At 45.3% G+C, this 13,843-nt stretch overlaps 1 protein-coding gene and 1 pseudogene across 1 annotated transcript; one reads left to right on the top strand and one right to left on the bottom strand.

Annotated features, from left to right (window-relative positions):
• Nucleotides 1–4,325: 4,325 nt before the first annotated feature.
• Nucleotides 4,326–7,997, bottom strand: LOC119289296 (histidine-containing phosphotransfer protein 2-like). The gene is made up of 6 exons (XM_037568656.1): nt 7,883–7,997; nt 7,674–7,807; nt 7,494–7,568; nt 6,403–6,474; nt 5,046–5,118; nt 4,326–4,653 (listed from the first exon to the last, which is right to left on the bottom strand). The coding sequence occupies exons 1-6, from the start codon at nt 7,943–7,945 to the stop codon at nt 4,615–4,617; spliced, it is 456 nt and encodes a 151-aa protein (XP_037424553.1). The 5' UTR covers nt 7,946–7,997; the 3' UTR covers nt 4,326–4,614.
• A 2,841-nt stretch (nt 7,998–10,838) lies between these two features.
• LOC119290311 lies at nt 10,839–10,977 on the top strand (annotated as a pseudogene).
• Nucleotides 10,978–13,843: the final 2,866 nt, after the last annotated feature.

Here is a 13,843-nt window from a genome sequence, read left to right on the forward strand (position 1 = left end):
CTGGCTGCCTGGCTGTGGTCGAGGACTGGAGGCTCGAGCGGCCGAGTGATAAATACATACGTATAAATTTTTTTGGCCAATAATCAAGGTATGGCAGGTGCCATACCTCGCCCACCGGAGCGCTCCGCCACTGTGTGTAGAGTTCATCATCATGTGTGTGTTTGTGAGAGAAGAGAAGAGAGAAACCTCAGGAGAGTTGTGAGATGCAACGAGAGGGAGGAAGACGACGCGGCGCTGCGAGGAGGCAGCGCCAACATAATCTGCTACTCGAGGTCCTGGTTACCTTATGGGCAATTTGGTGGGTGCGGCGTAAGGCAATTCATGAAGAGGAGTTCCAGAGCCCTCTCTCGATGCACCTCTTTATCTGCAGGTATCTAGACAAGGTCCGGAGTACCAATGCATTGGCATGCAGACGTGAATCTTCGACTACTAGACCATCTCATGTGTGGAAGCTTCCACCAGTGGGATTTGTAAATCTAAACGTAGATGTTCTTGTAGCAAAGACACAAAAACAAGGTGTGGTTGGGGTGATGTGCATAGGCTCTCAGGTTATCTTTCACGAAGTGTTAGTGGTGGTGTTCGAGGGAGTTCCTGATTCAGAAACCCTCAAAGCCTATGTGTGCAGAGAAGCTCGGGCTTTAGCTGAAGATTTGGCGATGCACAGGATCTACATCGCCACTAACTATTTGAGAGTCTTAGATGATCTTAGAGCTGCACACCATCTTGGTGCTTATTGTATGATTGCGAGAGAGATCAATTCTCATAAGTCTAGTTCCCTGGCATGTGAAATATGCCACGAGCAGCACGAGCATTACTTTGAAGGTCATAATATTGCTAAGATGGATACTAACTTTGGTTCGGGCTGTCATCTGTGGTTTTCTGACCCCTCCAAGTAACATTTTTATCCCCAAACCCATCGTTGGTTGAATAAAGTGTGCTATCTCGACTAATGAAACCCTGCCTTACGTCATCTCATGCACTCATTGTCTGCTCGAGTGTAGTGAAACTAATGTGTCATCTGTTGTGTCATCTGAAGTCCAAAGCTACAGATGACACAACAGCAACTTGTATGATTCTTTGGACTTCAGATGGAAGTATTCTTCGCCACCTACAACTACTTGTTCCACTGTATGGAGTCCATAGAGAAGAAATACCCGCTATCATGCAAGGACTGGTGCTCGGTTGCAGTGGTGAGACCTTTCCGTGACCTTTAGGAATCCTTATAGAACTCTTCGTATCAGTCATAATATTCTTAGAACCTTTATCTATCTCATTGAGCTTGTTCTCCTGGAAATACCTGAACATGGTCTTTCTCTTATTACATTTCATGTGCTAATATGTATAACAAAATGAGACAACGCGCTCAAACATGGGCAAGAAAAAAAATGGAATTTCCATTTCCCAAAATTTAAAAACAAGCCATAACGCAAGGAGTGTGAGAAAGCAGAAAATAAGACCATAGTTCAGCTTGCTGCCATTTACTTTGGTAATCCAGAAGATGAGCTGGAAAGGAGCTTGACTTGGTACGATCAAGGCCCCGAAGGTCAAGAAAAGCAGGACCTCGATCAATATCCCAATAAAACTCCATTTATAGAATCTCCTCTAAGTGAAATATAGGAGGTGCCCGAGACGATGGGGTGGGTGGAGAACTTCCACTTCCTGAACATAAACCACTATAAGAGGAGCAGAGGTATGAATTCCTGGATGAAACTACGCGATTTCCTGTTATCGTAGGTTCTAACCTTCCTGGGAACAAAAAGAACAAACTAATGAAAACATTCAAAATACACCGTAAAGCTTTTCGGCGCTCCAGGGATGATACCAAAGGCACAGGCCCATCTATATGCACCCACATACGTATTATGGCTTAATTTTGTTCTAGTTTTTTAACATATACTTCTGTTGTTAACTTGATCATTCTGGTTCCTGTTAAGAATAAAAATTTCTATTATTTTAACTGTTAGTTGTGGTTGATATTTTTCTGAGGGTTGATATATGTTTCATCTATGTATATAAAGTCTATCTAAGTGAGATATAATCTCTCGAATACCATGAATGGTACTCATAGGACTAGTAATATAATAAGTTATTTCATAGTCTGAATCTCCCTCTACCATTAAAATGTTGTATAAGATGGGCGGGGATTCCACAACTGACCATTTTTGTAGTGACACAATTCTTAAATAATCCAATCATGAAATTAATTGTTTCAATCATTTATTATTTATTTTGGTATTTTGTATTTTTTTTCATACACAGAGCACTATTGTGCCATTTTTAAAATTGTGCCCTGCATCTTGACATGCCCTTTTCTTCATGTAATCACACCATATTGTGGAACCTAATATTTTCTATTTAACTTGGTGTTTACAATTATCGAATGATGTGTTCCATTAATTAACTAATTTATGTTTTGATGTAGGATGATGGTTGGTGTGAAAGGAAGGACTAAGAGAAGCCAGGAAAGAGTGTGAGTGTCATTTGACTTTTTTAGGTGACTATGCTGATGGTATATTAAAAAAGCAATGTTACACAATCTTTGTAATTCTTCTCTTCTTTCAAGCTTTCTTCTTGCTTTTTTAGCGTTACTTCTGACATATGCAGTGGTGGTGGCATCCATATTTATACATGTGCCACTCCAACGGATTGATTTCGGGTAGTAACCATCAAAGCCTTGCAATATATCATATATTAATTCCATGATTTTCTTCAAAGGATGTATGTCTCGAATGGTTGTGTGCATCACAATGATACAAAGGACGGAGGTACTAACCTCTTTTTTAGAAAAATGTATGTCTCGATTGCAGATTTTTCTTAGCTAGTTGTGCGAATATACCATGTTGCATCCATCTCTTTTCATATTAAAAATATATGCATATTTTGTGGTGTATTGTGTGCGCATAAATATTGATCAAATTACGAGCACTCATGAGCCATGTGAGAAGAAAAGAGTTAAGTGAATGTGTGTACTATTCACACATCAGTTGATATATTTTCTTGTGGTGTATGCCATAAGTAGCCACATTTTGTGTTTTGTAGGTGCACGGAATGCAGCTTAAGAGCATTGCAATAGAACTGGTATATTTGGTGATCTAAAATCAGTTCTAGCAATAAGAGAGCGAAGATGAGATGTTTGTTTTAATCTACTCCACTAGCTACCCTACAATTTTGTTATCTATAGACCTAGCAGCTAAAAGAGGGTATCCTGAGCAATTGCAAGTACCTAAAAGGCTGAAACTCATTCTATCTTTATTTGTACCGTGCTCCTCCACTGCAAATAAGTTCTATTTCCATACAGAACATTTTAGATCATGCATTAACTAATGTTTGGAGTTCGAATTAAAATAAAAAATGAACATGCTGGTTCTAAAACGACACAAATATGACATAAAGTTAACAATAATACTTCAAACTCGTGGCTAAACTACAACATTGAAAGCACAACTTATATACCCTTAATATAGGTTTTTGTGATTAAGGAGAAAGCAATTGAGATAATGAACGTTTTATGAGTTTATCTTAGGAAATTAGTCCATAAACCTTAGTGGAAACATCAAGGTTGACCAGTACAACTATTTCTTCAAGTGGTTGTGTGCCTCAAGTTCTTAAAGTACAGTTTTATAGGCTTTTAGTGATTCCAAGATTCACACAGAGTGTAGAATAGTCATACTATCAAGAGGAGAAAAGCAAAGTATATGTGGTCGAACTCCAAGATAAGATCCTCAACCAAAATTCTCAAGTATTTCACTCTAGCAACTCAACTTTTTTTTGTTTCAGTGCCGAGTTACTCTGAGTTTTTCCACCCAGTACTACGACTTTTAGGAGTGAGTAGGCCATGATGAGCGAACCATGTTTCCTATAGCTTCCAAACTGTACACGACTCTTTTTTGGAGCCGCCAAACTATGTTTATTTTGACATCATCCCTATTAGTTTTGGCACCTCTGACAATAACATTTTTCTCTGACCTTTCGAAGCCCTTCTCAGTTTGCTTCAGCAGAGTATCTTTATTGGATTGCTACTTCCAAGAAAATTCATCCAATACCTCCAAGATGGACTTTGGGTTTGCCTGCTAGATTGTGTCCTGCATCACCTTTCAGCGCCCCGCCCCAACATATCTTCTCTCTCCTCTGGGCGGCAGATTAGACAGTTTGCTGCAGCAGTGATGCTGCGAGGTTCTGGTGGCGGAGGAGGCCGACGAACAACACATCTCGGTATACCGGCCAAAAAATGAGACTTGAGAGCTCAATACGGGCACCCACTCCTCACCCAAACGGGAGGCACCAACGTTTCATAAGATGATAAAAAGAACCAGCAACACACAACAAAACCTAGTCACCACCCACCAACCAAACAACAAGCTAGGTATAGAGTTTACACACGACCTATGGGCCATTCATGACACAAAGGTATATAGAGTTGACAGACACATAAGTCGATAGAAAAGACAACAAGTTCAATTCGTGGGGTGTTCGTGAGCCCCAACTTCCGAAGCAAGAATTGCCATGTGACTCCGTGTGCTCGACCAAAGCCCAACACAACACAACCACTTCAGAGGTACACACACATCATTGTGCCTGGAATCTCACGAGGTTATGCTCTTTTTCCGTTGATTACTACCACATACTAACCAAGGACGCGATCTGCTGCTCCAGCTGCATCAAAAGAAAAATAAAGTAATGATTACAACATGGTTTCACAAATCAGACATTTTGCAATGTAGTAGGTATCTTATTCTGGTACTTGGAAGATATTAACTTTTTAAACTTAATCTGGGAACATAAGGAACCGAGTTAGACGGCCAAAACATTATGATAAGATGAAGAAAACAATATTTGACAGCCAAACGGGACCTTCAAAGACCACAACCTATGTGCTCCAAAAACCAAACAATATATTGCCAGATAAATTTCAGCAGCAACAAGAATAATAATATCAAGGTTCTTCTTTTTATGTTGAATAATATACATCCAATCCAAATATTATCATAATAGCAAGAAACTGGAAGTCCAAAGCCTACATAGGTACACATTACATAAAGTGCTACCTGCATCAAAGTCTGAAGCTTGTTGCGCACGTCACAGAAATCACCCTTAAGAAGAGTCAATGTCATGAGGCATCTGAACAATGCAAAAATATCACACTGTCAATTCTGAAGAGGTTGATCAAAATAAATTTAAATGGTAGAGCAATTGAAACCCTCTGTTTGGCCCAGCAAAAAGAAAACCTCTGTTTGAAAAAAAAAGGAACAATTGCATTTTTACCCCTAGTTGGTTCCTACCCACAGGTTTTGCCCTTACTTTTCGAGCTTGCTCAGTTTTGCCCTTACTTTTTCCATCGAGGTCCCTCGAATGCCCTTTGACCGTTTGACCAAAACTTTAAAAATTCATAACTAATTCATACGAACTCAGAAAAATGCAAATAAGATATCAAAATGTTCAGATAAACACTACCTTTATGGGCATATCATTTGCATTCTGGACAAAAGCATTATTTAAACTACCCAAGATAATTAATGTTATTACCATTATTAAAAATAAATAGGTATAAACAATATTTTTTTCATGAATAAAAATTACATGCAAATGTAGGTGATGTTTTCTGAACATCCTGATAACTTATTTGCATTTTTCTGAGTTTGTATCAACTTGTTATGAATGTTCTAATGATTTTGACCATTATTTGGAAACTTCATAACAAGTTGATACGAACTCAGGAAAATGCATATAAGGTATCAGGATGTTCAGAAAACATCACCTTCATTTGCATATAATTTTTGTTCACGGAAAAAATATTGTTTATACCAATTTATTTTTAATAATGTTAATAACATTAATTACCTTGGGTAGTTTAAACGATGCTTTTGTCCTGAATGCAAATGATATGCTCATAAAGGTAATGTTTATCTGAACATTTTGATATCTTATTTACAATTTTCTGAGTTCATATGAATTAGTTATGAATTTTCAAAGTTTTGGTCAAACGGTCAAAGGGCATTCGAGGGACCTCGATGGAAAAAGTAAGGGCAAAACTGAGCAAGCTCGAAAAGTAAGGGCAAAACCCGTGGGTAGGAACCAACTAGGGGTAAAAATGCAATTGTCCCAAAAAAAAAACTAGCTATCTCAAAACTCAGTTGCGCTATAAACAGGAGGTTAGAGCCAACAAGTTACAAGAGAATAATCAAAGAGACATGTATTCAAATATAGAACTGAGTTCTATCAATCAGCTGATTCGAGACAAAGTGAAAAAGTAGGTTCGTTCTTAAGAATGTCATATTAGTACGAGCTAAAACTAGTGTCATAGAAGACGAAATAAGCTGGCAGGCTTGCATACATGATTTGACCAACACATACAGTACAAAATCATTATTGTGCAATATATATAATGAGATACTGAGTACTAACCCTTTTTTGTTTTTTGCCACGTAGAACTTTTGGAAGTCCATGCAAGCGAGATTCACTTTCTTTGCACCAACACTGATACATGGCAAAAAGAGCAACATCAGAAAACTAGAATGTTTGGAATCTTATTAAATCCTATAGTATGTTGATACACATAAACATACATGGGTTGTCACAATAATATTCTCAAGGGGCCATTTTCTATCATGGCTGTCAACACAGTAAATTGTAATATTCTCAAGGGGCCATTTTCTATCATGGCTGTCAACACAGTAAATTGTTTGAAGAATCAGAAGAAGAAACATTGGCCTTACGGCATCAGTAGTGCTAGAGATATTTACAAAACGGCAAAGTTTTCATGGCCGAGCCATAAGATTGGAATGGACATTGGTACTTCCATTATAGAAAACACAACTAAATTCAGCTCTTAAGGTTAAACAACACGAGCCGCAAATTCCATGACGTACGCTCGCTCCCTGCACCGACACATCCGAGTAGAAATAATGCCGATGCAGTGAATAAACTAAAAAATGGCACTTGGCGTAATATATGTAGAGTAGCCGTCCGTAAATACCATGAATTAATATTTCTATAACGACAAATTTTTATTGCTGGCCTAGAATATTGTCGTTGGCGAATGGCAGATTTAGTAATATTAGAAATGTTCGCAAGACGACAAAAATTTGCCATAGACAGGAATACCGACAATTAGGTAACTGAAAACACAACTAAACTCAACTCTTCTACTTATGTGCATATGATAGTCGACAACGACAGACACTGCAATCCGAATAGAAACATGGACACGCTAGAAAAAACGTCCATTGGCGTTGCGCTGTCGCTGAATAGCACATGATTAATAAATATTACAAAGTTAATAACATTACTGTTGGCATGAATATGGGTACTTCCGTTAGTACAAGAAGCAGAACTAAGCTCGTTTCTTTTAATTATCGCGACACGACACTGCAACCGACATGATGGGCATGCCCGTGACAAACACATCTGAATCGATGTAGCCGAGAAACACGGAAACAGAGAGTTAAAAATGGGCGGGGGATATATAGAAAAGGAAGGGCTAATCGTCATCATACGTGGAGCTGCTCCCCTTGAGCTGCTGCACCAGGGCGTCCACCTTGCAGAACTCCACCTCGTGCAGGGGCTGGTTCCTGCGGATGGCAAAGCAGAGGCAGAGCAAGTCAGTCAGTATCCGAGACGAGAGGAGAAAGTGGACAACAAGGCAACGGGCGTGGCGTGGGGGAGGCGACACGGACAGCAGGGCGTCGATGTCCCTGAGGATCCTGTCGCCGTCATTGAGGAAGATGTTGAGGACTTCGGCGACGTAGCCCGTGCCTCCACTGCCCTCGTCCAGCTCCTGCAGCTGCTGGAAATACGCGTCCACGGCACCCTAGATCGATCACGGCAATGAGACTGTCAGAGCAGAGAGCACGGTGTGGCTTTAGAGGTGAGGGAAAGGACTCACCGTGGCGTACATGGAGGAGAGGTGGGCGTGGAGCTGGGCCCTGAGCTCGGCGATGGCCTCCATGGCAATGTTGGGGCGTCGGGATGAGCGGGAGAGCACTTTCCGGGGGGCGGAATCGGAAGCTGCTGCTGCGGTGGCAGAGTGGACGAGGACAGGAGAGGAGTCTCTCTGACGGAGCCTTTTGACAGCGACTTCACAGATTGCTCATTTACTCTACTGGCTGGCAGCGAGTTTGCTTCGAATTGGATTACTCTACTGGCTGGCAGCGAATGTTCTAGTGCTCGATTGGTGTACTGGCTGGCAGCCATATTAATGAAGAGCTTGGAGATGGCGTGCATCGGTGCATGCATGCACTTACATTTGGGTGGATGCATGGATGGATGCTACAAGCTGAAGACGACAGCGGGAGCAAGGCAGCAGCACGCCCCAGATGGCTTTTATTTTTTTCAACCACTCATTCTGCCCTTAGCGCGGGCCCCACTGGTCATTGAAAATTAAGAAACTTGAATACACATGGTGTAAGGATAGCCAGGGATCGATTGATCAGATGGCCCCTGCACCTGACGAACAAGACAACATACAGGAGAAAAACAAAACAATTGTACGCCCATAAATCTTATCACAACAGCTCAACCTTCCTCCTTTTATTGCTTCGACTTATATATAGTTTTATAGAGAGTTCGCGCCCAACACGGCCTACTGAACTTGCCCAACAAGACGCGACCCTGCTTAGGGCCGGCCCTGTGTTTTCGGAGGCCCTAGGCGAAACAGAGGTTATATATGATGCCTCTATGTCCTAAGATCATATATATGTATGCGTGTGCGTGGTACATAAACTTAAACATAATAATTGTTGGACAATGCCATATTACGACAGAAATACTAAAAAGATAGAAAATTAAAAGTAACATGATATGATTACCTCAAATAAGAACTAAATTCAACTGACTCTATCGACAACAATAATACTTAAGTACCCTTGAGTTGTTGAATCTTCAGATCCCTTTCTATCTTTTTTCTCCTTGTTTGAGCAACTGACAAATGCTTCTTAGGCAACATGGCAGGCTAATGTCCTAATATTATGAAGAAAAAATTATTCAAGGAATTAGAAATTTATACATCAAATGATTTGAATGATTGGAACCCTAGACATGTGCATAGAATGACAAAAAAAAGGATGGTTGAATACATACTATGAAAGATTGAATTCGAAAATTATACATTAAAATTTGGAACTTCGTGTACACTGAAATTAGAGGATGCATCATGGATGAATAGTTGAATACGTTCTAAAAAATAAAATAAATTACTGAAATTGGGGTTTGCAGGGATGGATCAGGAACATGGTACAGAGAGTTATGCATGGATACGTATACGTACTGCTGTGAGCTGCGCTCACTGCTGACATACATACGTATACGTACTGCTGCGGGCTGCGGCTGCTGGATTGCCGCACGGCGGGCGACGCGCACAGCGGTGACCGAGGCGACCACATCGACGAGTGGACGAACAGAAGAGCGAGGCGTCCGCCAGATCTTCGATTGATTTGTTTCACAATCGAAACGAGCGGCCCTGCCGTGCAGCGTGCGTGACGCTTCGCTAATCGCTACCTGCTATCTGATGGGTCTATCTCATCTCGTTTTTCTTTTCTCATAAATTTTTTTCTCACCTATTTTTGCTTGGCTATATTATATATGTGCACTACATCATGGGCCCCTCCCTGGGCTGGGCCCTGGGCTGTTGCCCCCCTGCCCATGCCCCAGGGCCGGCCCTGACCCTGCTAACCAGGTTTAAACACACACGAAGGGTTGAATCCTAACTGAATACCGGACCGTCCGAGACTGCGTTATAAACTGACAGTCCAGTTTACACTTTGACATTCACAAGAGTGCTTATAATCCTAACATTCACCCCCCCTAAGCATGAAGTGCATTACTTCACGGACTGAACTCCAATCCTTCTCCTCATCTCCTGGAACTTGATTCTTCGCAGAGATTTTGTCAAAATATCCGCGAGCTGATCCTCCATCCTAACGTGGTTGATCTTGACCTTGCCATCCTCAACACAGTTTCGTATATAATGATACTTGATATCTATGTGCTTACTCCTCTCATGATAAACAAGGTTTTTACTCAAGGCTATACCAACGTTCTGCTCAGACTGGCTAATCTCTTGATTTGTCAAATCTGTTAAACGATAGGCTTAAGTTGTATTGTAACGTGACAATGTCACGGTTGTGATTGTGTGCGTGTGTATCATCTTGTAACCCAAGGAAGGTGGTTAGAGGCGAGCCTATCTCTTGTAGATAATCTGTATAGCTTGGATGAGGGGCCAAGCCCAAAACCACCTGCCGTATCTTGTATATTGTTGATTATATAAGCACGCACGCGTCCCTGCCAGGAGGTATACGCTTCACACCAAAACCTCTAGTTTTTACATGGTATCAGAGCCTACCCCGGATTCATCCATGGCGAGCTCATCCGCAAATATGTTCCCCTCATCTCCTTTTGCACACATCGCCACAGAGAAGCTCTCGAGAGGGAATGAAGCCCTCTGGCGCGCCACCGTCCTCTCTGCCATCAGGGGGGCGCAGATGGCGGGTTTCCTCGATCTGGAGCAGGAGGTGCCGCCCATGCAGATCGAGGTCACTAGCGACGACGGCAATACCAAGTCGAAGGCCCCCAACCCTGAGTTCGGCACCTGGTACGCTCGCGATCAACAGGTTTTCTCTTACCTGTTGACTACGCTACCACGTGAGATGGCTATTCAGGTGGCGACTTGCCACACCGCAGCAGAGCTGTGGAACACCGTGTAGGGGATGCTCACCTCGCATACCCGAGCGCGGTCTGTCAACGTCAGGATCGCACTGGCGAATCTTCAGAAGGGCAACTCCACCATTACAGAGTACGTTGGTAAGATCAGAACCCTTTGTGATGAGTTAGTTGCCTCAGGAAAAAAGGTGGACGAGGAAGATGTGGTTTCGCACATCCTTGCCGGGCTGGAGGAGGAGTTCGACCCCGTGGTGTCTGCTATGTGCTCACGGGTCGAACCTGTGACTGTCCCGGAGCTGTACTCGCAGCTGCTGAGCTTCGAGACGCGTATGAATCTTCACGGGGGAACCTCCCAATCCTCCGCCAATGCTGCATCACGTGGGCGCTTCAACAACTCCAACAACAAGCAGAACGGCAACGGCGGCGGCGGCGGTGACCGCGGTCGCGTCTTCAACAACAACAAGCAAGGCGGCGGCGGTGGTGACCGCGGACGGAACTTCAACAACAAGCCCAACGACGGTGGCGGCCGTGGCAACCCAGGAGGAAACGACGACGGCTTCAACAACAACTCCGCCGCCAGACCAACGTACCAGATCTATGGCAAAGTTGGGCACATGGCGTGGAAGTGCTGGAAGAGCTACGACTCCTCTTACCATGGAGGGGAAGAGCGCTCGGCAAATATTGCTGCTCCTCAGTACAGCATAGACACAAACTGGTATATGGACAGTGGTGCAACTGACCATATCAACGGTGACTTGGAGAAGCTCACGGTCCGGGAGAGGTACACTGGCAACGAGCAAATTCACACAACCAACGGTTCAGGTATGGCGATTAATCATATTCGTCATACAACTATTTATACCCCAGATCGTGATCTTCAACTAAATGATGTTCTTCACGTTCCGGAGGCCACTAAAAGTTTGATCTCTGCAAGTAAACTTGCCCTTGATAATGACACTTTCGTTGAAATTCACCCTCATTTTTTTCTTGTCAAGGATCTGGAAACGAAGAGGGTTCTACTTCGCGGCAGGGGTAGGAGAGGTCTCTATCCTCTCAAACACATCGGGAGAAACGTCACGAAGCATGTGCTAAGTGTCACCAAGCCATCTTCGGACTGGTGGCACCGACGTTTAGGTCGCCCATCTTCCACTGTTGTTAGGAAGATCATTAGTGAGAATAAGCTCCCGTGTGCTAGCAATGATGAAAATAAATTTGTATGTGACGCATGACAAAAGGGCAAAAGTTGTTGTTGCAACATTGGGGCAACCCTAGCTACCTCTCCCTCTCACGGCTGGACGGAGGTAGAAGAAGACACAAGAAATTCCGGGCCGGCGCACGAACGCCGCCGTGGGCGCACGCATGCCCTAATCTTTCCTCTCCTTTACAATGTCTACATGGCTGGCTCCAACTCAACCAACCAATACACCGGGGGTGGGTTTTATACCCAACACGCACACACACAGCCAGGCAACAACCTGCCCGGCTCTTATGCACACGACTTGCTCCACTACATGCACTCACGCACTAATAGCTGACTTGATCACCCATGATCCACATGACCCGGACCTGCCTCTCCGCAGATCCCTACAGCCACGCTACACACCAACAAACTAGTTTGCTATAGCCGCACACACGACACACGCCAACGAACTAGCTAGCTACTGCCAGCCATGCTACTGCACACACGCTACACACGGCCGGTCGCCACAGACCTGGCACGTACGCGCACACTCGCCGGTCACCACGGACCTGAGCATGGCTTATTCCCATCATTCACGCCCTAAGCCATGATCCGTCGTCGCCGTAGTTGGTGCAGCTTCCATCGTTGTCGTCGTCACGGCCGCGGACTCGACCTGGCGCACTGACGGCCATGATTTCCTCGAGCTCGAACTCGACTCCGGGCACTGCCATTACAACGTACACGGGGGGTTTTATACCCAGAGACGCGGCGGGCACGCACCCACGTCCCAGCCCACGTCGAGCACCCGTCCCGCCCGCTCTGCCCACGCCCCCTCCGACATGCACGCACACATCTAGGCGCGGCGAGCCCGCGATGGACCAGCTCAACGCGCACACCCCCGCTCGCCAACGGCCACCCTACACCACGGTCCCGCCGCGCCTGACACGCCCGGCGCGCGCCCATACACGCGCCTGACGCATCCGACACGAGCGCCGCGGCTCTGTGCCACGCGCCTCCACCGTAGTCGCGCCGAGCCGCCGCGACGCGCCCCCTGTGTTGTCGTCGTCGTTGAAGCCGCCACCACGCAGGTCCTCCACGGCTTCCTGACCGTGCCGCCGCAGCCACCATGCAGCGCCTCGGCGGCCTCCGCGGTTGCCGCACGTACGACGTTACCTCCCGCCGCCTCCGCCACGCGCCATGACAGCTGCAGCACCGCCCTCCTCCAGAGGCCGACACACGGCCCGGAGCTCCATCGCGCAGCCGCCGGCGAGCGCTGCCATCGCTGCCACGCCTCCGGCACGGCACGCACGCCCAAGACACAAAGCTTTGATACCAAATGTTGTTGCAACATTGGGGCAATCCTAGCTACCTCTCCCTCTCACGGCTGGACGGAGGTAGAAGAAGACACAAGAAATTCCGGGCCGGCGCACGAACGCCGCCGTGGGCGCACGCATGCCCTAATCTTTCCTCTCCTTTACAATGTATACATGGCTGGCTCCAACTCAACCAACCAATACACCGGGGGTGGGTTTTATACCCAACACGCACACACACAGCCAGGCAACAACCTGCCCGGCTCTTATGCACACGACTTGCTCCACTACATGCACTCACGCACTAATAGCTGACTTGATCACCCATGATCCACATGACCCGAACCTGCCTCTCCGCAGATCCCTACAGCCACGCTACACACACCAACAAACTAGTTTGCTATAGCCGCACACAAGACACACACCAACGAACTAGCTAGCTACTGCCAGCCATGCTACTGCATACACGCTACATACGGCCGGTCGCCACACACCTGGCACGTACGCGCACACTCGCCGGTCACCACGGACCTGAGCATGGCTTATTCCCATCATTCACGCCCTAAGCCATGATCCGTCGTCACCGTAGTTGGTGCAGCTTCCATCGTTGTCGTCGTCACGGCTGCGGACTCGACCTGGCGCACTGACGGCCATGATTTCCTCGAGCTCGAACTCGACTCCAGGCACTGCCATTACA

Source organism: Triticum dicoccoides, chromosome 4A, assembly GCF_002162155.2.
Source record: "Triticum dicoccoides isolate Atlit2015 ecotype Zavitan chromosome 4A, WEW_v2.0, whole genome shotgun sequence".
Classification (NCBI taxonomy): Eukaryota; Viridiplantae; Streptophyta; class Magnoliopsida; order Poales; family Poaceae; genus Triticum; species Triticum dicoccoides.